A 26,273-nucleotide genomic window follows, 5' to 3' on the forward strand; every position below is an offset into this window, starting at 1 on the left:
GAGAACTTCTGTACATCCTACAAGGGATAAAACGTCGTACGTTTGAGGAGTTGGCAACACACGCTCATGATGTGAAGTTGAGCATCGCCAACAGAGGAACTAAAGATTTCCTAGTCCCTGAAGGGAGAAAATACAAAATGAATCCAAGGGCACTGAAAAGATCATGGATAGTGCCACAAAAGAATCTGTGGTCGTTCATGTGACCCCGCTGAAATTTTTCTCCAAAGAAAAACAAACAAAATTTGAAAGAAGGCACAACGAGGGGGAAAGGCGTCGTCCAACTCTTAAAGAAAGATAGGAGAAGGTTTATCCATTCCCCGACTCTGATGTGGCAGATATGTTGGAGCAACTGCTAGAGAAGCAACTTATTTAGCTGTCGGAATGCAAGCGGTCGGAAAAGTAAATGATCATAACTACTGCAAGTATCATCGGGTCGTTAGTCACACAGTTGAAAGGTGCTTCGTGCTGATTTAGATGAAGTTGCTCAGACAAATCACGCTACAGTAGCGGCGACTTCAAATGTTCCAACACTGTCTGTGTCCCATGCTCAAAGACAAAGCTCAATCCAGTTTGGAGAATTCGAGCTTATAGTTGTTCGGTTCCAACAAAAGATTCAAACAAAAAATTCCAAAAAGAAAGATGAGCTCGTTGAAGATGACAACGAAGGGTGGATAGTTGTGACTCGTCGAAAAAGAAGACAATCAAACTCCACCTAAAAGAGTCGTGTTCCTATCGAAGCTATAGAAGAAGGAACAACTCATAAAAAGAAAGGAAAAAAGATGACATCGAAGCCTAAGCCTGTTAAGAAAGAAGACAAGGGCTTCTCTCGATTCCGACGGCAGACAACTTTGGCAAAATTTCTCCCAAGAAGCTTTCTCAATCCAGAGAAAGTATTAGAAGTTATTGCATGTCGCATTGTCGGCATAGTGGAAGTCGACAACAATCATATAACTGTCGAAGAAGTCAACGACTCAAAAGAAATGAAGCAAAGAACTTCTGTCTTCGATCGTATTAAGCCTTCAAGTGCTCGATCTTCAGTCTTTCAAAGATTAAGTATGGCCACGGTAAGAGAAGAAGACCAATGTCCAACAACTACTTCTACTCGAACTTCGGTCTTTAAAAGGCTAAGTATATCCACATCAAAGAAAGATCGACCTTCAATATCTGCTTTTGATCGTCTCAATACAACAAGCGATCAACATAAAGGAAGGATGAAAATCTTGAAGGCTACGTCATTCCATGAAGAAAACAATGATGAAAAGATTCACAGTCGTGTCCCTTCATGCATGAAGAGGAAATTTTCTGTTGACATAAGTACAAAAGGTTCCTTGATAGTGAAGCCAAAACTCATCATATTGACGAATTCTACAAATCAAGAGGATGATCAAAACCATGATGAAATAAGAGTTTCTAAAGTCTAAATGAAGAAGCTCCTCATTGCAAGATCTTAAACTGCATGATGCTTCTGGCTCGCATGAGCTTAAAACATGAACGGTGCCCAAAAAAAAAAAAATATTTGTACGAACTATGTTACGACTTGATCCCTCTCATTATAAAGGATACGTAGGCAACTTAAAGAAATTTAAGTTCAGTCGCGCATAAAAAAAAAATATTTTTGAACTATATTATGACTTGATCCCTATCATTAGGAAGGGTATGTAGGCAGCTTGAAAGAAACTTCAAGTTTAGTCTAGTTTTAAAAAAAAAAAAACTTGAACTACGTCATGATTTGATCCCTTTCTTTAAAGATACGAAGGAAACTTAAAGAAATTTAAGTTTAGTCTATCAGAAAAGGTACCACAACCACCTAAGTATGATACTACAAGATTGATGTTGATCATCCCCATTAAAGAATGACACTTCAGATTGAAGATGTATTGGGGGCAACACAATGGATTGGAGATGTTCATCCCTCGTAAGAAGCCAACACAGTAAATAAAAGGCACAAACTTGGAATGGGTTTCGCTTCCTCTTTAAAATCAAACTTAGATGCTCCTCCATCTTCAAGTTCAGAGGCTTCGTCGATGCTCTTCAATCTTTAAGTTTAGAGGCTTCATTGATGCTCCTCAATCTTCAAGTTTAAAGGCTTCATCGATGCTTCATCTTCATGCTCAAGTTTGGAGGCTTTGCAATGGCATCCTCATGCTCAAAGTTGCAAAGTCGAGCTCAATGTGAAGATCCATCGATGCTTCGTCAAACTCAAGTACGAAGGATTTGCCGATGCTTCAAGCTTAAATGCGGAGGATTCACCGATTCTTCAAGCTCAAGTGCAGAGGATTCGTCGATGCTTCATCAAACTCAAATACGGAGGATTTTCCGATGCTTTGTCAAACTCGAATGCGAAAGTCTCGTCGATGCTTCTCCATTTTCAAGTTCAGAGGTTCCATCGATGTTGTTCCATCTTCACATTCAAGATTGGCGTGCACAACCCCACTTCCATCTTCAAGTTCAAAGTCGGTGTGCATGGCTCTGCTCCGTCTTCAAGTTCAAGGTCAATGTGCATGGCTCTGCTCCATCTTCAAGCTCAAGGCGGTATGCATGGCTCCGCTTCATCTTCAAGTTTATGGTGATGTGCATGGCTCAACTCTATCTTCAATGACTCGGTCTACAAAATCATGTCGCAGCTTCGCTTCATCTTCAAAGTCTGGCGTGGTTCGCTTCATCTTCAAACTGATGACGCGGCTTCATTTCATCTTCAAAGTCGTGGCGTGGCCGCTTCATCTTCAAAGTCATGGCGTGGCTTCGCTTCATCTCTAAACTGATGGCACGGCTTCACTTCATCTCCAAAATTTTGGCGTAGTTTCACTTTATCTCCAAAGTCTGGCGTGGTTCGCTTCATCTCCAAAGTTGTGGCGTGGCTTCGCTTCATCTCCAAACTGATGGCGCGATTTTGCTTCATCTCCAAAGTCGTGGTGTGGTTTCATTTCCTCTCCAAAATGTTGGCGCGACTTCGCTTCATCTCCAAAGTCGTGGCGTGGCTTTATTTCATCTCAAACTGATGGCGCGGTTTCACTTCATCTCCAGACTGATGACACGACTTCACTCCACCTCTAAAATCGTAGTGCGGTTTCGTTTCCTCTCCAAAATGTTGATACAACTTCACCCCTTCTCCAAAATGTTTGTGTAGCTTCGCTTCCTCTAAAAAAATGTGGGTGTGGTTTCACCTCATATGCGAGATCAAATTTGGTTTGTCTAGCTCTACCTCATATGTGAGGACAACTCTGGTCCATCCGGCTCCACCTCATATGCGAGAACAACTTTGGTCCATCCGACTTTGCCTTATATGCGAGATCGACTCTAGCCAATCTAACTCCGCTTAAAAGCTTGATGGCATATTCTTCCCATCTTCAAAGTTTTATGACATATCTACCTCATCTTCAATACTCGATGGCACATTTCCCTTATCTTCAAATTTTGATCAAGGAGTAACATAATAAGGTAGATCTTTCTGGGATCCTTCCTAGGGTGATTGAATGGGAGAGTTATAAGCCTTTGTGGGGGCCCCTCCCATGACGATCAGGATACAAGAGTAGTCGAGACAAGGAAAACCTTTCTGGGATCCTCCCTAGGGTGATCGAATGGGAGAGTTATAAGCCTTTGTGGGGCCCCTCCCACGACGATCAGGATGTACGAACGGTGCTATAAGGTAGACCTTTTCGGGATCTACCTTAAGGTGATCGAATGGAAGAGTTGTAAGCCTTTGCAGGGCCCCTCCCATGACAATCAGGATGCATGAACGGTGCTACAAGGCAGACCTTATCGGGATTCCCCCTAGGATGATTGAATGAAAGAGTTGTAAGCCTTTGCGGGCCCCTCCCACGACGATCAGGATGTGCGAACGGTGTTACAAGGTAGACCTTTCTGGGATCCTCCCTAGGGTGATCGAATGGGAGAGTTGTAAACCTTGGCCGGGCACTCCCATGACGATCAGGATGCACAAACGGCGCTGCAAGATAGTCGGTAATCGAATGAGGGGGTTATAAGTGTTTGCAGGTCCCCCATGACGATTAGGAAGCACGAACATGGGCACGAATAGGGATACAATAGATAGACCATGCCAAGGTCATCCTTATGTGCACCAAAGAGGGTCGGTGAGATTAAAAAATTGTTTTGTTATGCTCCTTTGGTTGCGCTGTAACTTCTACAAAAAAATAATAAGGGAGCGATTTAGTAAAAAAAAAAAATAATAAAATCTTTTGAAAAAAAAGAAGAAATAAAAAAAATGTGAAAAAAAAGACAAGTGTTGAAAAAAAAGAAAAAAAGAAAATAGAAAAGAAAAAGAAAGAAAAAAAAATTTGCTAAAAATATAAAAAAAAAAAAAAAAAAAAATGAAGAAAACATTGAAAGAAAAGAGGAAAAGGAGAGAAAGAAAAGATTAGAGTAGGAGGAGGAGATGAGGATAATGGAGGGGTTTGGGATCTTATTTACAGAGGTTCCTAGGTTCCATAACAAATTAGAAAATCCGAATCAAATAAAGATTTGATTCAAAATATTAGATTTTTTATTAGATTTCCTAATTTGATTCTATCCTAATTTCAAATTAAATTAAACAAATTCCCTATCTAATTTGATTTTATTAGATTTTGTGCTTAAATTTACCTTCAACTAAGATTTGGACATATTCCAAATTTTATTCAAATCAAATTTAAATTGTGGATAAAATCACAAATTAAAATTTGGCCGTATTCCAAATTTTATTCAAAATCAAATTATTCAACATTGAGATTAAATTGTAAATAAAATCTCAAATTAAAATTTGGGCATATTCCAAAATTTCTCCCAAAATCCAAAGACTTTTATCCTCAAGTCAAATTATTAAAGATAAAATCTCAAATTAAAATTTGGGCATATTTCAAATTTTATCATAAGATAAAATCTCAAATTAAAATTTGGGCATATTCCAAAATTTATCCCAAATTCAAGTTAAACTTATGTACTAAATTCATAGTTTGATTGACACATCAATTGAGGTCAAATACAAGAACAAATATATTTGGATTTTAATTCCAACTTTATATTTTTCGAGATTTATCCCCCATATATGTGCATAAATCTCAAAAGGGACATTTGTTGAATGAGAAATTTTAGACCAATCACAAGTTACCACGTCATTTATTAAATTAATGACGAAATTTCAAATCATTAAATTTGACAAATTTCGATGACGCCACATGATTTTGTCAAATCCGATTAATTGGGCGCAAAGGCTAGACCCCCATAGACCAACCAAACCCAAGTCCAACTAATTGGGCCCAAAGGTTAGACCCATGGATCAACCAAGCCCAAGCCCACCTGTGAACTCTATAAATAGAGAAGCTCCCCTCATTTGGAGGGGTCAGCAATTCTATACTCCAGAGATTATAGGGAATTCTCTACAATCAGAAGACTCCTTGACTCCTGAAGCTGACCACGCTTGAAGACTGAAGCCCTTTGGAGATACAAGCATTTTGAAGAGTCATTTGGAGATACAAGCATTCTAAAGACTGAAGTCCTTTGAAGATACAAGCATTCTGACCACGCTTGAAGACTGAAGTCCTTTGGAAATACAAGCATTCTGAAGACTGAAGTTCTTTGGAGATACAAGCATTCTGAAGACTGAAGTTCTTTGGAGATACAAGCATTCTGAAGACTGAAGTCCTTTGAAGATACAAGCATTCTGACCACGCTTGAAGACTGAAGTCCTTTGGAGATACAAGCATTCTGAAGCCTAAAGTCCTTTGAAGATACAAGCATTCTGACCACGCTTGAAGACTGAAGTTCTTTGAAGATATAAACATTCTTCCAAGACTCGAAGCTTAAGAACATCCACACCCCGTTTCTAAACATCAAGCGTACTCATTCAACCGAGAAAGAATCAAAGGATCAAGTACTAGAGGTCGTTATCACATCAAATTAACCTCAACATCAATACCAACTCAAGTTCAACTCCACAAAACAAGTTTCTCCGGAAGCCTCGTGCGAACACTAATCCTCCAAGAGATCAACAAGCCTAAAGGTCGATCGTTCAAGAAGATCAACAAGCCCAAGGACGATCATTAAACCCAAAGTCTGATCCTCCAAAAAGATCAACAAGCCAAAGGCCAATCATCCAAGGAGATCAACAAGCCCAAAGGCTGATCGTTCAAGAAGATCAACCAACTTAAAGATTATAGTTTATCTTGAAAGCATCAAAATACTATGTATTAGAGATTGTACTCACTTTCCACAAAATTAATACAAATACAAAGTTCAAGTTCCACGAAATAAATTTCTCTTGAAATCTCGTGCGAACAATAGTAAATGTGACAGATTCATAATTTTAAGTAAACGTGATTAAAAGCAATCTAATTACGTTTGCTATTGTGATATATTACGATTGATCTATCAATTGAATCCCATTACGATTATATCAATTTTGATTACAATTTCTATATTTATGGAAGCAAAACAATTGCTAAACATCATTAAAGGAAGTTTGATATCTTGCATTATTTGACATAAGATTTGGAGGCTTCACATATGAGTTCTAAGAAGTGTAAAATTGTTGGTTCCTTTAGTCCAAGATTAGATAGGGAGTAAAGGGATGACATCTAAGCAGATTGTATGCTTAGGTATGATATAGATTCAAAGGTGAAAGATATAGATAACAAGAATGAAATGTTGAGAGAGATTATGAAGTATTAGTTAAAAAATGACAAAAAAAATGACAAAATTCAAGTTTGTATGAATTAACAGACTTAAAATAAGAAAACTATTGCTTAGAAGGAACTAATTTTCTATCTCAGTTATTAGTGAACTATTAGATGAATTCTAGTGACAAAAACTTGAAATAGAATAAAAACTAAGTATTTATTTATTTATTTATTATTTTTTTTATGGGTGACCCTTTCAGAAGAGACTTTACGATTAACAGCCCGTCCTCCACAAACGTTGAAATCTAACCTTCTTGTTACATTAGAATGCACTATCAAATTTTATAACTTATCGCATAAGGGATGAACATGTCTATTGTAGCCCTAATGCGATGACTATCTCTATGCAATCTTCATCTTTTTCAGAAAATCCCAACAATCTATTAGAAAAATAGGGAAACACAACATTTTATAACGTATTGTGTTAGGGATGACCATATAGTCTTAATGCAATGACCATCTCTCGGGATCTTCATTTTTCTCACAAAAAAAAAAAAAAAAAAAACTGTGAAAAAAATGAGGAAAACACAACATAAAATAAAATTTATGATAGAGATGACCATTATGTTGAGGCTATGATAAACATGACTATCCATAACGTGATAAGTTATTAAATGCGATAACACTCTAATATAAGTGGAAGCTTAGATTTCATATATTTGTGGGAACAGATAATTATTCATAAGGGAACCTGTGAACGGGTCATCTGTAAAAAAAAAAAAAAAAAGGAAAAAAACTCATAAAAACTCATTTTTCATTTCCATTGTTCTCAAACGAAAAGAAAAGAGAAGGTTTCTTATGTTTTTTTTTCCTCCTAAAAAGATATTTAAGTTCTTATGAGTTGTAACAAAAAGATTGATATGATTTGCAAAATACGTACAAAAAAAGATGTGTGATGATGCCAAAAGGTAAATTCAAATGTAAATATAAATCTGTGACAACAAACATTTTCATATACACCATCTTAAATATCATTTTAAGAATTATTTCAATCAATTGTAATGTAATTTTTACAATGGATGGTTTGTCTAATTATTAACTATATGAGAAAATTTACATATTAACCCATTAATAACAAAAAAAAAAAAAAAAGATTGATCTTTATTTATTTATTTATTTCTTGGTAGGTCAATTATGCCTAATCTTATTTCAATTTATCACCATTGCCCTAGCCCTTTCAACATATTTCAGAATCCACATTTTCTATTAATTCGAAACATAAGTTTCTAGTATTTTTTTTTTTAAAAAAGAAAAATTCTAATTAACTACATAGTGGGATAGTAATTTGGCTTTTCTTTATTTTTTTAAATTAGAAAAATTACATATTTAGTCATTTGAAACAGAAGACTAAGTGTGTTTAGTCCCGAAATTATTCAAATATATCTTTTTAGTTCCTAAATTTTTATGAATAGGTATATTTAGTTCTTAAATTTTCAAAATGTAACTTTCTAGACTACAGTTTTTAGAAATATGTTAAAAAAGTTTCTAAAGTATTTGTTTTTATTTTAAATAATTCTATGACATTTTAAATTAGAAAATAATTTTAATAACAAAATTTCTGAGGAGATAACTCTTTAAATTCTTTTTCTGTTTTAAAATGTTATATAATTTTCTTACAATAATAAAAAAATTGCTTCAAAAACCTTTTCAAGCTATTCTCAAAAAATTAAAAATTTGGAGAGTCAAAATTAGATCAAATATACCTAAAAATTGGAAGACTAAAATTGTACAATTTAAAAACTCAAAATCCAACACATATATTCCTAAAAAAAACCTTATTTTTTCCTTTTAAATATTAGATGACTTAATTTTACAAATATAATTCTTTCTGTCTTATTATTAGTAGAATGAATATGTGTTATACAGGTAAAATCTTGTTTTAATTTAGACTTTAAAAATAATAATTAATTTCATTTATGTAATAAATAAATAATATGTAAACTATGTTTTTATGATCATAAATTTTTAATAAAAGTAAACTACTTGATTTTATCTATATAGAAAATAGACACCAATGTAGTTGTTGAAGGAGAAATTTTAGACCAATCATAAATTGCCACGTCATTCACTAAATTAATTGCGAAATTCAAAATGATTGAATTTGGGATCAATTAAAAGTTGACACGTGCTGAAATTGAAGTTGAAGACATAAATTGGAGAATTCCGATGATGCCACGTGTTTTCATCACAAGTGTTGGATTGAGTGAAATTAATTTGGCTCAATTTGATATTATAATTTGGGCTAAAGTCCAGTTGAGCCTAAAAATGGGCTCAATTTAACCCAAATGTCAAAGTAGGTGCAAGCCCAACTAATTGGGCCAAAGGGCCAGACCCATGCACTAACCAAGCCCAAACCCATGAAGCTTCAGAGAACTCTATAAATAGAGGAGCTCTATTCATTTGTGAGGTCAAAAATTTTATACTTCAGAGGGTCTAGAGATAATTATCCCAACAATCAGAAGACTTCCTAACTCTTGAAGTTGACCACACTTGAAGACTGAAGTCCTTTAGAAATTCAAGTATTCTTCCAAGACTTCAATTCCAAGAACATCATGCGCTTCGTTTCCTCAAATCAAGCGTACGCATTCGACTGAGAGATAATCAAATGATCAAGTACTAGAGATCGAACTACATCGCATCAAATCAACATCAACACAAACACAAGTTCAATTCCAAGAAATAAGTTTCTCTGGAAACCTCGTGTGGACACTGATCCTCCAAGAAGATCATTAAGCCCAAAGGTCGATCATCCAAGAAGATCATCAAGCCCAAATACCGATCACCCAAGAAGATCAATAAGTCTAAAGGCCGATCATCTAAGAAAATCATCAAGCCCAAAGGTCAATCATCCAAGAAGATCAACAAGCCCAAAGGTCGACCATCCAAGAAGATCAAGATTAAAGATTAAAGTTTATTTTGAAAGCATAAAAAAATTATGTATTAGAGATTATACTGAAATTAATACAAATACAAAGTTCAACTCCACGAAGCAAGTTTCTTTGGAAACCTCGTGCAAACAAATTGGCACGTCCGGTGAAACATCTCTACCTCTCATTACTCTCTCATTATCCAAATCAACAGATCAACAAATGACACCAAAAAAAGCCGCGTCCAAAGCTACCATTGCAAGAGGCGCTTACATGGGACTTGTCATCTACAACCATTCAAAAGAGATTATGCAAGAACAAGAACAAAGTTCTGTCCTCACAAAGAAAAGCTGGGAGCAACTAATGGAATCTCCTAAAGATAGGATCTTCATAAGAGAAAATCCCTTATTCGACAATTATGCTCTTACTTCTGATCAATTAGAGAAAGAATCACACTTTAATATAGTGTCTGTCATGATGGTTGACATAACGGCTGAGTCAACCATGGCTGAGATGGAGAGAAAGATAATTTTCCTAATGAAAGCTATAGAGGAGCGATATCATGAAATCACTGCCTTAAGAGAACAGATATAGGCTTGTGAAGCTTCTGAGTCGAGTCAAACTCCTGCTATCAAAGCTAATGACAAAGGGAAGATCGTGTGTCAAGAAAATCAATCGCAACAATCAACTTCTATTGCTTCCTTATCAGTCTAGCAATTGCAAGATATAATCATCAACTCCATCAGAGCTCAGTATGGAGGCCGTCTTAGACTTCTTTTATATACTCCAAGTTGTACACTAAGAGAATCGACAACCTGATAATGCCTGTTGGGTACCAACCTCCAAAGTTTCAGCTGTTTGATGGAAAGGGAAATTTGAATAACATGTTACTCACTTCGTCGAAATCTGCGAAAATGCAGGAACCAGAGGAGACCAGCTAGTCAAGCATTTCATTAGTACTTTGAAAAGGAATGCTTTCGATTGATATACTAATTTAGAGCTGGAAGTGATTGACAATTGGGAACAGTTGGAAAGAGAGTTCCTCAATCGCTTTTATAACACTAGGCGTATTGTCAACTTGATGGAGCTGACAAGCACCAAGCAGTGAAAGGAGAGCCGATCATCTTTTGCATCAACTGATGGAGATCTCTAAGTTTGGATTGCAAAGATAGACTCATTGAATTATTCGCAGTGGAGATGTGCACCTAAGGCATGCATTGGGAGCTTCTCTACATTCTACAAGGAATTAAACCTCGTACATTTGAGGAGTTAGAGACATGCACTCATGACATGGAGTTAAGCATTGCCAATAGGGGAAACTAAAGATTTCCTAGTCTCTGAAGGGAGAAAAGACAAGAATGAAACTAAGGGCACTGAAAAGATCATGGATAGTGCCATCAAATAATCTATGGTCATTCATGCAACCCTGCTGAAATTTTCCTCCAAAGGAAAAGAAACAAAATTTGAAAGAAAACACAAAGGGGGCGAGAAGCGTTGCCCAACTCTTAAAGAAAGACAAGAGAAGGTTTATCCATTCCCTGGCTCTTATGTTGCAGACATGTTGGAGTAACCGTTAGAGAAACAACTCATTCAACTACTAGAATGCAAGTGACTAGAGCAATTAGGAAAAATAGATGATCCTGACCACTGTAAATATCATTGGGTCGTTAGCCACCTAGTTGAGAAATGTTTCGTGCTAAAGAAGCTAATTCTAAAGTTGGCTCATGAAAAAAGTTTGAGTTGGATATTGATGAAGTAGCTCAGACAAATCATGTTGTAGTAGAGCTTGATGAAGTAGCTCAAACAAATCACATTACAGTAGCGACGACTTCAAGTGTTCCAATGCTGTCTGCGTCTTACGATCAAAGAGAAAGCCTGATCCAGTTTGAAACCTTTGAGCCTATAGTTGTTCAATTTTAACAAGAGAATCAAACGACAGACTCTTAAAAGAAAGATGAGCTTTTTGAAGATAACGACAAAGGGTGGATCCTCATGACTTGTTGAAAGAGAGGAAAGTCAAATTCTACCCCAAAGAAGTTACGCTTCCATCAAAATTACAGAAGAGGAAGTAAGGCCAAGAGACAAAAAAGAAAAAGAGGACATGGAAGCCTAAGCCTGCTAAGGAAGAAGACGAGGACTTCCCTCAACGTTAATGACCATTGGCTTTGGCAGAATTCTTCCCAAGGAACTTCCTCGATAATCATTCAAAGGAAGTATTAAAAGTTATTGTATGTCATGCTGTCAGCACAGAGGAAGTCGACAACAATCATGTAACTGTTGAAGAAGTTAGTGGTTCAAAAGAAACTAAGCAAAGAGCTTCTGTCTTCGATCATATCAAACCTTCAACTATTCGATCTTCAGTCTTCCAAAGATTGTGTATGACCACGATGAATGAAGAAAACCAATGCTCAGCGTCTTCTTGCACTCGAACTTTAGCCTTCAAAAGGCTAAGTATCTCCATGCCAAAGAAAGATCGGTCTTCTGCTTCTGCTTTTAATTGTCTCAAGATGATAAGTGATCAACATAAAAGAAAGATGAAAACGTTGAAGGCAAAACCATTTCATGAAGAAAACAACGACGAAAAGATTCATAGGGTTGTCCCTTCACACATGAAGAGGAAGAAAGTTGTCTGTTGATATAAATACAAAAGGTTCCTTGATGGTGAAGGGCAAAACTCATCATACTGAAAAATTCTACAAATGAAGAGGATGATCAAATCCAGGATGAAATAAAAGCTTCTGAAGTTTAAATATAGAATATCCTTATCGCAAGAGTCTAAATTGCATGTTGCTCCTGGCCCGCATGAGGTGAATGACCAAAAAAATATTCTTTTAAACTACGTTATGACTTGATCTCTATCATTATAAAGGATATGTAGGTAGCTTGAAGGAAACTTTAATTCAATCCAGATAAAAAGAAAAAAATCCTCTTGAACTACATCATGCCTTGATCCCTTTCTTCAAGGGTACGTAGGCAACTTAAAGAAATTTAAGTTTAGTTCATAAAAAAGAAGTGACACAATCACCTTACGTGCTAAAAAAAAAGGATGTTGTTCACCTCTACTGGGGGGCAATACAACAAATTAAAGACGTTCATCTCTACTAAAGTCAACACAACAAATTGAAGATGTTCATCGCTATTAGGGCAACACAACAAATTGAAGATGTTCATCCCTACTGGGGGTAAAACAACAAATTGAAGATGTTCATCCTTATTGGAGGAAACACAACAAATTGAAGACACATGTTGTCTGCACGATGTTACAAAGGTCAAATGTGTACAATAGGGTTATCGCTAGAAAATTCAATCATCTTTTCGCTCACTTAAATAAAGAAGCATTGTTAGGTGTTGCTTACTTCAAGTTCAAAGCATCACTCATCTATAGTTCAACTTTTCATCTTTAGCTTTAGAGTTCTTCAAGATCAGTTCAAAAGTTTTGCCGATGCTTCTTAAAGTTCAAGTTTGAAGGATTTGTCTATGCTTCATCAATTTTAAAGCTCAGAGACTTCATTGTTGCTTCTTCATTTTTAAGTTTAAGGCATCTTTTATCTTCAACGTTGGGGTTTCGCTCATATGAAGTGGCATTTAATCTTCAAATTTTGGTATGGCTCGCTTCACTTTACTTCACTTGCTCAAGATCGGAGGTTTCGACGATGCATCTTCAAAATCAAGCTTGGCAAATTCGCCGATCCTTCTTCAAATTCAAGTTCAAAGGATTAGTCAATGCTTCATCAAATTTAAGCTCAGATGTTTCTCCTCCATCTTCAAATTCAGAGGTTTCGTCGATAGTCTTCCATCCTCAAGTTCAGAGGCTTGGTCGATGCCCCTCCATCTCCAAGTTTAGAGGCTTCGTCGATACTTCTCCATCTTCAAGTTTAGAGGGTTCGTTGATGCTTCTCTATCTTCGAGTTTCTAGGTTTCGTTGATGCTTCTCCATCTTCAAGTTTAGAGGCTCTGTTAATGCTCCCTCATCTTCAAGTTCAGAGGCTTCGTCGATGCTACTCCATCTTTAAGTTCAGAGGTTTCATCGATGTTCCTCCGTCTTCAATTTTAGAAGTTTCTTCGATGTTTCTCCATCTTCAAGTTTAGAGGCTTCATCGACGCACTTCCATCTTCAAGTTTAAAGGCTTCATCGATGCTTCTCTATCTTTAAGTTCAGAGGCTTCATCAGTACTCCTTCATCTTCAAATTCAGAGGCTTCATCTATGCTCTTTCATTTTTAAGTTCAAAGGCTTCATCAATGCTTCTCCATCTCCAAGTTTAGAGGCTTCGTCGATGCTCCATCTTCATGCTCAAGTTTGGAGGCTTTGCAATATCATCTTCATGCCTATGTCGCAAAGTCAAGCTTAATGTGGAAGACGAAAAGTCAGGTCCGATGCAGAGGGTGGAAAATCAAGTCCGATGCAACTAGTGGAAAGAAAAGTTTGATGTGACTTTGCTTCATCAAGTCTAATCTTCATGGCTTCGCCTCATTCACGAGATCAAGTTTGGTTTGCCTTGCTTCGCGTCATATGCAAGATTAAGTTCGGTTCGTCTGGCTCCACCTCATACGCGAGATCAACTATGGTCTTCTTAGCTCTACGTCATATGTGAGATCAAGTTCGATGCGCCTGACTCCACCTCATATGCAAGATCAAGCTTGATCCTCATGGATTTGCCCTATAGCGAGATCAAGTTCGAGTTGTCTGGTTTCGTCTCATCTGCAAGATCGCATCTGGTTTTCTTGATTCCGCCTCATATGCTAGATCAAGTTCGGTTCGCCTGGTTCTGCCTCATATGCAAAGAAGTGTATGTCCAATTATTGTTAAACTAAGCTTGCTTTAACTACCATATTTAAGTTAAGATTAAATTAGTAAACTTAAATATATTTTTCTAAGGTACTTTTGGAAGAAGTTAAAATGGGTGAGAATCATGTAAATGATCCTTAGGTCACATTTACTTCAGGAAAAACATAATAAATTAATGGTAATCTGAAAAGTGGGCCTTATTTTATTATGTTTGATGTTGTTTACTTATGTTCCATATTCGTACTAATATCTAGGACCCACTTCCAAATCTGCAATAAAAAATGCAAACTGATTAACAATTGAAGTGTGCTCAATCCAATTGCTTTTGAAAATTACGTTGGTCTAGTTATCATGACCATTACTGTTATTGTTACTACAACATGAGAATTATAATTTATCATATTTATCGTTTGACCCTAAAGGATAATGGTAACGATAATAGTAAATATGAAAAATTCATAATTCTAAGTAAACATGATCAAAAGAGATCCAATTATGGTTACGATTGTGGCCTGTTACGATTGATCTATCAATGAAATCTAATTACGATTACACCAATTTTCATTACAGATCAGTAGACGTGACCTTAATTAAATTTAACTTAAGTGTGAAATATTTCATATAAAATGTACCAAAAGTTACATTTTTCAACCGTAATTATAATACATAACATGAATATAGTAAGCTTGGTTATTTTTTTTTCTTTTGTAAAACATTAAATAAAAAAACAATAAAACCAAACCAAGTTCTTTTGTTTTATGTTTTTCTTTTTCTTTTTGAATTCAACAAGTCGAGTTAAAGAGGAGGGATTCAAAATTCTTCTTTCTCTTGGGTCGAGCACATATGTGTCGATATTATCATACATGTGTACTGATATCATTTGAAAATATGATCAAAATTGCAACCAACCAAGTCTCACATATGTTTAAAAATGTCTCCAAAAGAGAGAAACTTGGTTTCCATCTACTTTCAAACAAAATTTTCAAAGTTTTTTTTTTTTAAAAAAATATAAACAAAATTATGGAGGATTTGTGCTTGCCATACTTAAACCTACTAAATTTGAGTTTAGAAAATATGGACAAATCATAATGAATGTTTAATATATTAGAAGCAAAATAGGAAGGGGAGTACATACTTTGTTACAACATATTACTATATATGGAGGTAAATATTGTGCATATTTGTAAGGTGGGAGAATCAAACTTAAACTTCAAGATCGATTTTTACACCTTTGTTCCTATTGAAAACGTATATTTTGGTTGGCTAGAATGTCTTTTTTTTTTTTTTTTAAATTCTTCTACAACATATTTCTATGTATACAATTTTTGGGTTGTTTTCAAATATAAGAAAACGAACCAAAATATTTAAAAATATAGTGAAATTTCACTGTTTATCATATACTACTATTTATGTCTATATGTGTCATGATAGACGGTCTATCTATGATATTTTGCAATTCTTTGTAAATATTTTCAGCAATTTTACCATTTAAAATAATTTTCTATTTTTTAAAGATATTTGCTGAGAATTATTTAAACATTTTCATATGCAAACTCAAATTTGACCTATCTAATTTCTTGAACTTTTTAAGATTGTTTCAATCCTTACAACTATTTTAGTAGACTAAAACTATTAATTTATTATTTTATACTTTTCTATATTTACTAATTTACCCGTAGAAAATTGTACTAAAAAGATTAATCCATAATAAAAAAAATAATATTTATATAACACGTATAAATTTAATAATAAACTACTTACAACTATATGATATTAATTTTTCTATCAACATGTTAATGACATGTTCATCAATATGGACATTTTATAAATATTTTTACCATCGTTTCTGTAAAGTTGAGACCTTGATATTTTATTGACATCAACATTTCAAACTTTATGACAATATAATTAACCAAATAGCTAATCACCATGGAGTTTTTGTACAAAGTTGATGGATTCAATTGCTTGATTCTTTCAGGAGTTTGTGACAAACGTCTACAGTTAAGGGTTGACTGTTGATCTAGGGGACTATCCGCAATGGGTTTGTCCATCGCGTTTGTTTTTGGCTTTGTCATGTGATGTTGCGTGAGATGTGGTTTGACAAAAAAGAGGCCTCGGTTGGTTTTTGTGGAACCATTACGACACTCTTGAACGGGTTGGAGGCGATTGGCACAAGACCATTTTATTATCCTATACTATGGAACATGTGATATTATATAAGGTTTAAGGATCGTTGTCGGCTTAGTACAATCTCTTCTGATGGTGGAATTAGATAGCTTAACTTTTAGTTGTTTGGTTAGTAACGAGAGGTAAAATTGACTTCTGTCATATCTATTAGGGGGTGTTTAAGGTAAGGAGTGGAATAGTGAGTTCAAAGAAGTTATGAAGTCTAGAGAGTTGTGAACTTCTGGGGCCCACAGTAAGGAATTGATAAGATATAAAATTGATTTTTTTAAGTAGTAGAACCCACAAACTCCTTGAGCAAAATATACCCTTATTGAGGAAATTCACGAATCTGCGATAGATTGTGATGTTCAACAGTTTAGTCACGAAGAGGTAATTTTTTAACATGTTTTTCGTTTTTTTGAAAATCAATTGACTAACTTTGTTGCCCATATCATCACTACAAATAAGAGACATTTTAGTACTGTTGTAATACATATTCCTTTCAATTAGTATGTGACACATTAAACTAAATAAACATATTATTTGATTTCACGAGCTTACACTAGTTTTGTTGGAATGCTTTTAACCTGTTATCTTGGCACTTTAAACGATCAAGTACGAAGTCTAGCTAACCCTAGAGGTGCCTCTTGATCTATAATATGATATTAATCTCTCTAATAATAAGTTGTTTCTTCTCTATGCATGTAGACGTAGTTAACACATTATTAGTGAATCACGTAAATCTCCGTATCGATTCTCAACTCTTTACGATTTTTCTGTTTATCTTTATTTATCAATTTCATAACAAATTTTAAATACTTATTTTATGACAAACATAAAAAAAGTTGCATTTGTCTAACATGTCGCAACATTAAGAACGATTATAATATTTCCAAAAGCTGGAGAATGAGTCAAATTATACGAATGAAACATGATAAAATATTTATATATATGGACGTGTGAATTTTAATTATCTCTAGTAATTAAGAAGCAAATACAATTTTTAAAGATAGAAAAATTGTATCATTAGATCTAAATTTCCCCCATTAATTTGAACAAAAAAAGAAAAGAAAAGATTTGAAAAGGGAATTAGTAGCGTATAGTCTATTCTAAATTTGTATTATACACTCCCAATTTTTGAGTCTGATGCATGAAACATGGTGGAATTAGTCCCAGTTGGAACTGCCTTAAAACTTTTTTGGGTCGGGGAAAGTAATTTCGACGAGTCTTTCTCGATGGCCATACCGATGGTAAAATTAGCATTCAAAAAGTCTTTTTCGATACTTTTATGACTTTTTCCGACGCTTTTTATAGTCGAAAAAAGCTAAATTTCTTGTAGTGATAAGTGAATGATTAATTCTCTAATGAATAGGTACTTATGAGTAATTAAGATGAAAGAAATTGACACCTTTGTCTTCTTCATCGACCAATACCAAAAAAAAGAAAAAAAATCATGAATAATCAACATTGAACAAAGATGATGAAAATGAAAAATATGGAAACAAATGATATGGAAGATCGTAATTACAAAAATTTAAAGTCTCGTTTGGTAATTTTTTCATTTTTTGATTTTTGAAAATTAAGCTTATCTTCTCTCTATTTCTTACAATGACTTGCATACTTCTTAAGTATAATGGTTGAATTTTTAGCTAAATTCTAAAAACAAAAACAAGTTTTTAAAAATTACTTTTGTTAGTTTTCAAAATTTGGCTTGGTTTTTTAAACCATTTGGAAAATCTAGATAACAATGAAATAAATTTGAAGGTAAGAGTAGTGTCTATAGACTTAATTTTAAAAAACAAAAAACCATATTGTTACCAAACAGGCCAAGACTTTTGTGTTTAAAAAGTTTTTTTTTTTCCTTTTTTTCTTTGTCTTTTGTTTCTTAAATGATTTTGTAGGTTGGTGGATTGAACCTTTGACTTCAAAGAAATGTATGTCCAATCATTGTTTAGTTAAGCTCTCTCTGGCTACTGTATTTAAGTTAATGAGTAAATTAGTAAACTTAAAATATTATAATTTGTAAATATTTTTCTAAGGTACTTTTGGAAGAAGTTAAAATGGGTGAGAAGTAACAAATGGAGAGAAAAGGTATGTGAAAATACTTTCTTATTACTTTCACTTATTGTATTTACATACTTCAAGTTCCTTTTATAGAAGAACTTGTTAGTTTGCTTGACTAACTAACAGCTGGAAAATACAAACAAACTCAAACAGAATCTTAACTGTTGTAACAAATAAATTGTTACAACAGAATGTAACAAATAAATTGTTGTAACTAATAAACAGAATGTAACTGTTTTACTGTTGATACTCCCCCTCAAGTTGGACGATGAATGTCAATGATGCCCAACTTGGATACTAGTTTAGACAAAACAGATGTAGGCAATGCTTTAGTGAACATGTCTGCGAGTTGTTGACTAGATTGGATAGGGAGAACCTTAAGGAACCCATCAGCTATCTTGTCCCGAACAAAATGACAATCAATTTCTATGTGTTTTGTCCTCTCATGAAACATTGGATTAGAGGCAATGGCAATAGCAGCTTGATTGTCACAGAATACAGTAGTGGGCTTTAGGATCTTAACCTGAAGATCTTTGAGGAGTTGAGAGATCCACATTAATTCACTAGTAACTGAGGCTAGTGCCCTGTACTCCGCTTCTGCAGAATATCTAAAAAAGGTGGCTTGTTTCTTTGATTTCCATGATATGATAGATGCCCCTAGGAATATGCAGAAACCAGTAATGGATCTTCTAGTGTCAGGACATGATCCACAATTAGCATCCACAAAGGCTTTTAAATGAAAGGAAGTGATAGGGCTGATTAAAATGCCTTGTCCAGGAGACCGTTTTAGGTACCTGAGTAAATGATGAGCAACATTGAAGTGAGCTTTAGTGGGGCTATGGATGAATTGGCTTAGCCGATGAACAACAAAGCATATGTCTGGCCGAGATATTTGAAGATATATAAGCCTGCCAATCGGTCTTCTATAACATGTGAGGTCATCTGCCTTTATAAGCTCTCCTTCATTCTTTGATAGTTTCAAATTGGGATCCATAGAAGTTGTAGCTGGTTTAGCTTCAAGAAATCCAGTATCCTCAAGTATTTCGAGGCAATATTTTCTTTGGGAAATCATGATCCCTTGTTGAGATCTGGATAATTCTAATCCCAGAAAATATTTCGCATGGCCTAAATCCTTGAGTTTGAAATGTCCTTTGAGGACTTCTTTGACTGAGCTGATTATTTGAGGGGATGGTTCGATTAGTAATATGTCATCTACATATACCAACAATGCTACAAAATCATGTCCATGTCCTCGGGTAAAAAGAGAATAATCAGACTTAGATTGATGAAAGCCATGTGAAGATAGAGCAACTGTAAACTTGAGAAACCATTGTCTCGAGGCTTGTTTCAGCCCATATATAGATTTGTTAAGTTTGCAGGCTAGTTTCTCACCTTTCCGTGGTACTTGCGAGGTTTGATAACCCAATGGCAAAGACATATGCACTTCTTCAAACAAATCACCATTTAGGAAGGCATTATTGATGTCCATTTGAGTGAGTGACCAATTGTAGGATGCAGCAAGGGCGAAGAAGACTTTAACAGTGACAATTTTGGCGACAGGTGAGAAGGTGTCTGAGAAATCTATTCCTTCTTGTTGATTGTAGCCTTTTGCTACAAGTCTCGCCTTATATCTGTCAACTGTTCCATCTTGTTTGTACTTGACTTTGTAAACCCATTTACTGCCTACGGTATGATGATTCTTTGGAAGAGAGATAGTCTATGTATTAGTTCGTTCTATGGCTTCTATTTCCTCTGTCATAGCCTTCTTCCAAATCTGGTGGTTCACGGCTTGGTGATAATAGGTGGGTTCATAGATGGAAGTGACATTTAGGATGTATGTCTTATGGTTTTGGTTGTAAGTATTATATGAGAGGTATTTGTGAAGAGGAAAGGGTGATTTTCTGTGGGATGTGAGGTTACAGTGAAATTCTTTTAGGTAGGAGGGTGGGTAACGTGCTCTCGATGACCTTCTTGGGGCTGTGGGAATGGTTGTTTGGGTATGATTGGTTTCTTCTGAGGTTTCAATATGAGGTTGTGAATCATCAATACCGTGGTTATCCTCACATAAGCGTTCTAAGGTATTAACAACAAGATTTTCAGTAATACCTTTGTTTTCAAAGTGATCAAATAGTGGGCTTGGTATGACGAACTGATCAATAAAATCATGTGAAATGGGCTTGTTATCTTCTTTGACAGACTGGAATGGGAACCTTTCTTCAAAGAATAAAACATCCCTGGAGATAAAAAATGTCATTTTAGTCATATCATATAGCTTATAGCCTTTTATACCTGATGGATATCCCATGAAGACACATGGTCTTGCTCTTGGATCGAATTTGACCTGTTGACTATTGGTGTAGAAGCATAGGCAAGGCATCCGAATGTCTTTATGAAGCCATAGTCAACAGTTTTGTTAAATAGAACAACATAGGAAGTGCTGTTGGATAGTAAAACCATAGGTGTTCTGTTGATTAAGTATGCTGCAGTGAGGATGCATTCTCCCCAAAAAGTCAGAGGAACATTGGACTAAAACATTAGGGCTCTTGCAACGTTGAGGAAGTGTTGATGTTTCCTTTCAACCACTGAATTCTATTGAGGAGTATATGCACAGGAGAACTGATGAGTAGTTCCTGTTTTGGAAAAAAATTCTATGAAATTTAATTCAGGAGCATTATCAGAATGAAAACTTTTAATTTTCTTTGAGAATTGAGTCTCAACAAGTTTGAAGAATCTGGGAATGACTTGTAGAATGTCACTTTTATTTTTCAAGAGATGTATCCATGTGTACCTTGATTTATCATCAACAATGGTGGCAAAGTAAGTGTGACCTACATGTGTTCGGGTTTTAAAGGGACCCCATATATCACAGTGCATAAGGTCGAAAATATTCTCAGCAACATTATTTAAGGCAGGAAATGAAAGACGCTTCTGTTTAGCTAAAGGACAAATGTGACAGAATTGTTTACAATTTGAGAAATCAGAAATCTCTATAATCTTTGACAATTCTTTTATTCTACTAATAGAGGGGTGTCCCATACGATTATGCCAAGTAGTTGCAGAAGCTGTACACAAAAACACAGCAGATTCAATAGGCCAGTCAGCAAATTTAATAGACAAGTCTTTATTCTTTTCATCATTTACTTTGAGTAAGTATAGGTCACTGATTAGTTCAGCCCTCCCAATCGTTCTCGAAATTGACTTGTCCTAAATACTATTGGTGTTAGTAAAGGATATAGAATATCTTCCATCCTTAAGTAAAGCACTCACTGATAGCAGGTTGTATTTGAAATCAGGAATGTATAGAACATCCTTCAATATTAACTGTTTTGCTATTAGAATGTCCCCTACATACTCAACCTTCAAACGAGCTTTAGTTGGTAGTATAACTGACATATTTTGAGTGCTGTGTAGTTCTTTAAACATAGATTTATCATGGCATATATGAGAAGAGGCTCTAGAATCAATGATCCAACAAGAATCGATGAGTGAAGTAGAAAGACATGTACCTGCTATGTGGGTAGTATCTGTCTTAGGGATCTCATCAATTTGTTGAGTATTCAAGTGTATTTGTAGCATGAGTTGTGAGTATTGGTCATTATTCAGGCTGGCAAAGAAGGCAGACTGATTGCTCTTAGGAGCTTCTAATGGCTTTTCATTACTAGTTTGCATAGAGTTCTGCGGCCTTTATTGATGGACTGAATTGTTATTTGCTAGTCTATGCCCTGGTGGATAACCATGTAGTCTATAACATTTGTCAGAAATATGACCTCTATATCCACAATTAGTGCAAACTGGCCAAGTATCTTTCTTCTTAGATTTCTCAGATGTAAACCTTTTCTCAGCATTAGCCATTAGAGTTATACTTTCAATTGTAGGTATGAATCCAATGGATCTTTGCCTTTCTTCTTGGATGATAAGAGAGAATACCTTGTTTATTGTTGGCAGAGGGTCGATCAATAGAATTTGTGCTCTGATTTGTGCATATGACTCGTTTAAGCCCATAAGGAATGTCATTACAAATTCTGCATTCAAGAATTCCATCATCTTCTTTGACCCTTGACAAGTACATTCATCCATTGGTCTGTATTCAACAAGTTCTTGCCATATCGTAGTGATTTTTGCGTAATATACTTCCACTGAAAGGTTTTCTTGAGCAGTAGTTACAAGATCATTTCTCAACTGGTATATATGTGGCCCATTGGACTGACGATACCTTTCTTTTAATTCATCCCATATCTCTTTGACGCTTCCCCTGTAAACTAAGCAAGCAACAATTTCTTTTGAGACTGAGTTGATAATCCATGAGGTTATCACATCATTATTACATCTCCATGTTGATTGTAAACTTCCTTCTGATGGTTTTTCAATCGTTTCAGTAATAAAACCAATCTTGTTCTTCCCTGATAATGCAAGTTTCATTGCTCTGCTCCATGAAGAGTAGTTGCTTGATCCTGCAAGTGGTGTAGATACCAGATTGGTGGTTGGGATGATTGAATGATGAAGGATGAAGGGATTCATTTGGGCGTCGAGTTCCGAAGAGTTTCTGGACATTGAACTATCTGATGTCGTCATGATAGGACTGCACGAGGGTAATGACGTTCAGGTGGGTTTTTTAATTTTCTCTCTTGCAGAAATGCTCTGATACCATAAAAAATGGAGAGAAAAGATATGTGGAAATACTTTCTTATTGCTTTCACTTATTGTATTTACATACTTCAAGTTCCTTTTATAGAAGAACTTATTAATTTGCTTGACTAGTTTGCTTGACTAACTAACAGCTGGAAAATACAAACAAACTCAAACAGAATCAAACTCAAACAGAATCTTAACTGTTGTAACAAATAAATTGTTATAACAGAATGTAACAAATAAATTGTTGTAACTAATAAACAAAATGTAACTGTTTTACTGTTGATAAGAAGTATGTAAATTATCCTTAAGCCACGTTGACCCAGAGAAAATGTAATAAATTAATGGTAATCTGAAAAGTGGGTCCCATTTAATTATGTTTGGTGTTGTTTACTTATGTGGACATTTAGGGCTTACCGTTACCATTACCGTTCTTGTTACCATTACAACATGAGAATTATAGTTTGTTAAATTTACCATCATATTTATCGTTTGATCCTAAATGATAGTGGTAACGATAATAGTAAATGTGATAGATTCGTAATTTTAAGTAAACATGATCATATGCGATTTAATTATGTTTGTGATGGTAGTATTACGGTTGATCTATCAATGGAACCCAATTACGATTACACCAATTCTTATTATATATTGGTAAACATGACTTTATTTAAAATAAATTAAAGTGTGAGGCCAAAATATTTCATATAAAATGTACCAAAAATTACATTTTTCAACAGTAATATTATACCTAAAATGGATATAGTAAGCTTTATTATTATTATTATTTTCTTTTTCAAAATATTAAATAAAAAACAATAAACCAAACCAAGTTCTTTTGTTTTCCTATTTTGTTTTATGTTTTTCTTTTTCTTATTGAATTCAACAAGTCGGTTAAAGAGGAGAGATTCAAAATTCTCTCTCTTGGGTCGAGCACATATGTGTTGATATTATTATACATGTGTACTGAATATCATTTGAAAATATGATCAAAGTTGCAACTAACCAAGTCTCACATATGTTTAAAAATGTCTCCAAAAGAGAAAAACTTGGTTTCCATCTACTTTCAAACAAGTTTTTCAAAGGTTTAAACAAAAAAAGTATAAACAAAATTATGGAGGATTTGTGCTTGCCATACAAGTTTTTCAAAGGTTTAAACAAAAAAAGTATAAACAAAATTATGGAGGATTTGTGCTTGCCATACTTAAACCTACTAAATTTGTGTTTAGAAAATATGGACAAATCATAATGAACATTTAATATATTGGAAGCAAAATAGGAAGGGGAATACATACTTTGTTACAACATATTACTATATATGGAGGTAAATATTATGCATATTTGTGAGGTGACCTTGACATTTGAGCTACTGAGGGGACCTTATGAACCTGTAGCTTGAAGTTCCAGTGGTACATGAATAATTAATTAAACTTTTTAATTAAATTATTCATCATCTGTTAACTGACAGGTACTCCACTAACGACCGACATCTGCACTTTTCGCACAACAAATATATTTCTTTTTCCATTGGATATAACCAATCAATAGTATGATGACTCTTCAAAAATTGCTCGCAAGTACAGTTGGGCCAAAATTACCATTTTGTCTCTGTAATTACGTCTAACTCCTTAAGTACCACTGATCCCTCTAATGAATAATAAATCATAGTTCAACTATGACCAAACCCCTCTCGGACCAGCATAAGGTGTTGCGCCACATTGTTCAAGCCTTTGTAAGGGAACAATTTATCTACTTGCCCCGACATTGGGGAAGGAGTGAATTCTTTCTTGTGTAGCTGTGTTCCCAGCTCCCAAATCAGACGAATCCTCAAAATGGTAGGCTTATTGAGTCGGTGATCTGACCACTCTCACCCATACAAATCAAAAGACTGCCGTCACAGGTAGGAGTTCACAACTCACTCAAGATTCAGGTCATGTTACCTATGGTCATCCTGGTGAAATGTAAGTCTCTATTATGAACGGTATTATATAATGAGACTAAACATTTTGTGGTTCGGTCTTATACAAACTCCTTTGCATAAAATATCCCTACTTACATGTCTCTACATGAATGATCAGGATTAGATCATTTGTAGCACTTTACAACAATTGTAACATCTACAAATCGGACCATACTCGTAGTGTCACTAGAATAAGGTATCTAGCCTTATCCATCTACTACAGACCATTTAGGTTATCACTTAAATATGATCCACTCGTATGTCCCTACATACATGTTTAAGCTATAAGATAACCTTGGATGTTGGTTTATTGGTTTGTGGTTAATGCAACTAATTTTGAAATAAAACATCACATATTTTATTACATAAATAAAAAATTTGTACATTAAAATTACAAACTATAGGACCCTAAGGGATTTAGGGCACCAACCCCAAAAATGTGATGTTGTGTGAGACGAGGTTCGACAAAAAGGAGGCTTCAGTTGGTTTTTATGGAACTATTGCAACACTCTTTATAACGTTGTTTAGTGTTTAAGACTGGCTATTTCCAAGCGATGACCTAGGTAACTTGACCTTAATCTTGAGCTAACTATGAACTCCTGTTTATTCGGGATTATTCTTAGATTTTCATGGGTGAGGATTGACTTAACAACACCGACTTAATAAGCCTCCTATTTCAGGGGTAAGACCGGGTAGATAGTTGGAGACATAGGGTGCAAGATGGAATCCACTCCTACCCGATTTTAGAAATAGTAAAGAGGTTATTCCCTTAATTGTTGACTCCGGATCTTCAATAAGGAGTCCCATCCTCTCATTAGCCTGAGAGGGACTCGGTTTAGTGATTGGATCACAAACCAATTGTTCATTGGAGGATCAGTAGGACTTAAGGTACAAGATGTAATCTCGGGGGTAAAACAATTTTTTGATCCAACCATTATTACGAACAACCTGTGAATGGTTGACTTACTAATTATGGTTATATCTTGGACACAATTATATCTACAATGAAGGGAGTGCAGCTACTGACCCTTAGTGGAGTGACCCAGTAGTTAATGAATGTTGGTTAATTTAGGTTAAAGAATTTAACCGGTTAATCTTGGATCATTGGAGCCCATGATCCGTAGGTTCA

The 26,273-nt window shown here is 35.0% G+C and overlaps 1 protein-coding gene across 1 annotated transcript; it reads right to left on the reverse strand.

Annotated features, from left to right (window-relative positions):
- Positions 1-22,239: 22,239 nt before the first annotated feature.
- Positions 22,240-23,127, reverse strand: LOC150037940 (uncharacterized). Its single transcript, XM_090311085.1, has one exon. The coding sequence runs from the start codon at positions 23,125-23,127 to the stop codon at positions 22,240-22,242; it is 888 nt and encodes a 295-aa protein (XP_090167211.1).
- Positions 23,128-26,273: the final 3,146 nt, after the last annotated feature.

The sequence above is a fragment of the Benincasa hispida genome, chromosome 2 (genome assembly GCF_027475165.1).
Source record: "Benincasa hispida cultivar pf3 chromosome 2, pf3_genome.v1.1, whole genome shotgun sequence".
Classification (NCBI taxonomy): domain Eukaryota; kingdom Viridiplantae; phylum Streptophyta; class Magnoliopsida; order Cucurbitales; family Cucurbitaceae; genus Benincasa; species Benincasa hispida.

Coding starts and splice junctions, on each gene's coding strand:
- LOC150037940 (XM_090311085.1), bottom strand. CDS start 23,127: ATGACGACATCAGATAGTTCAATGTCCAGAAACTCTTCGGAACTCGAC.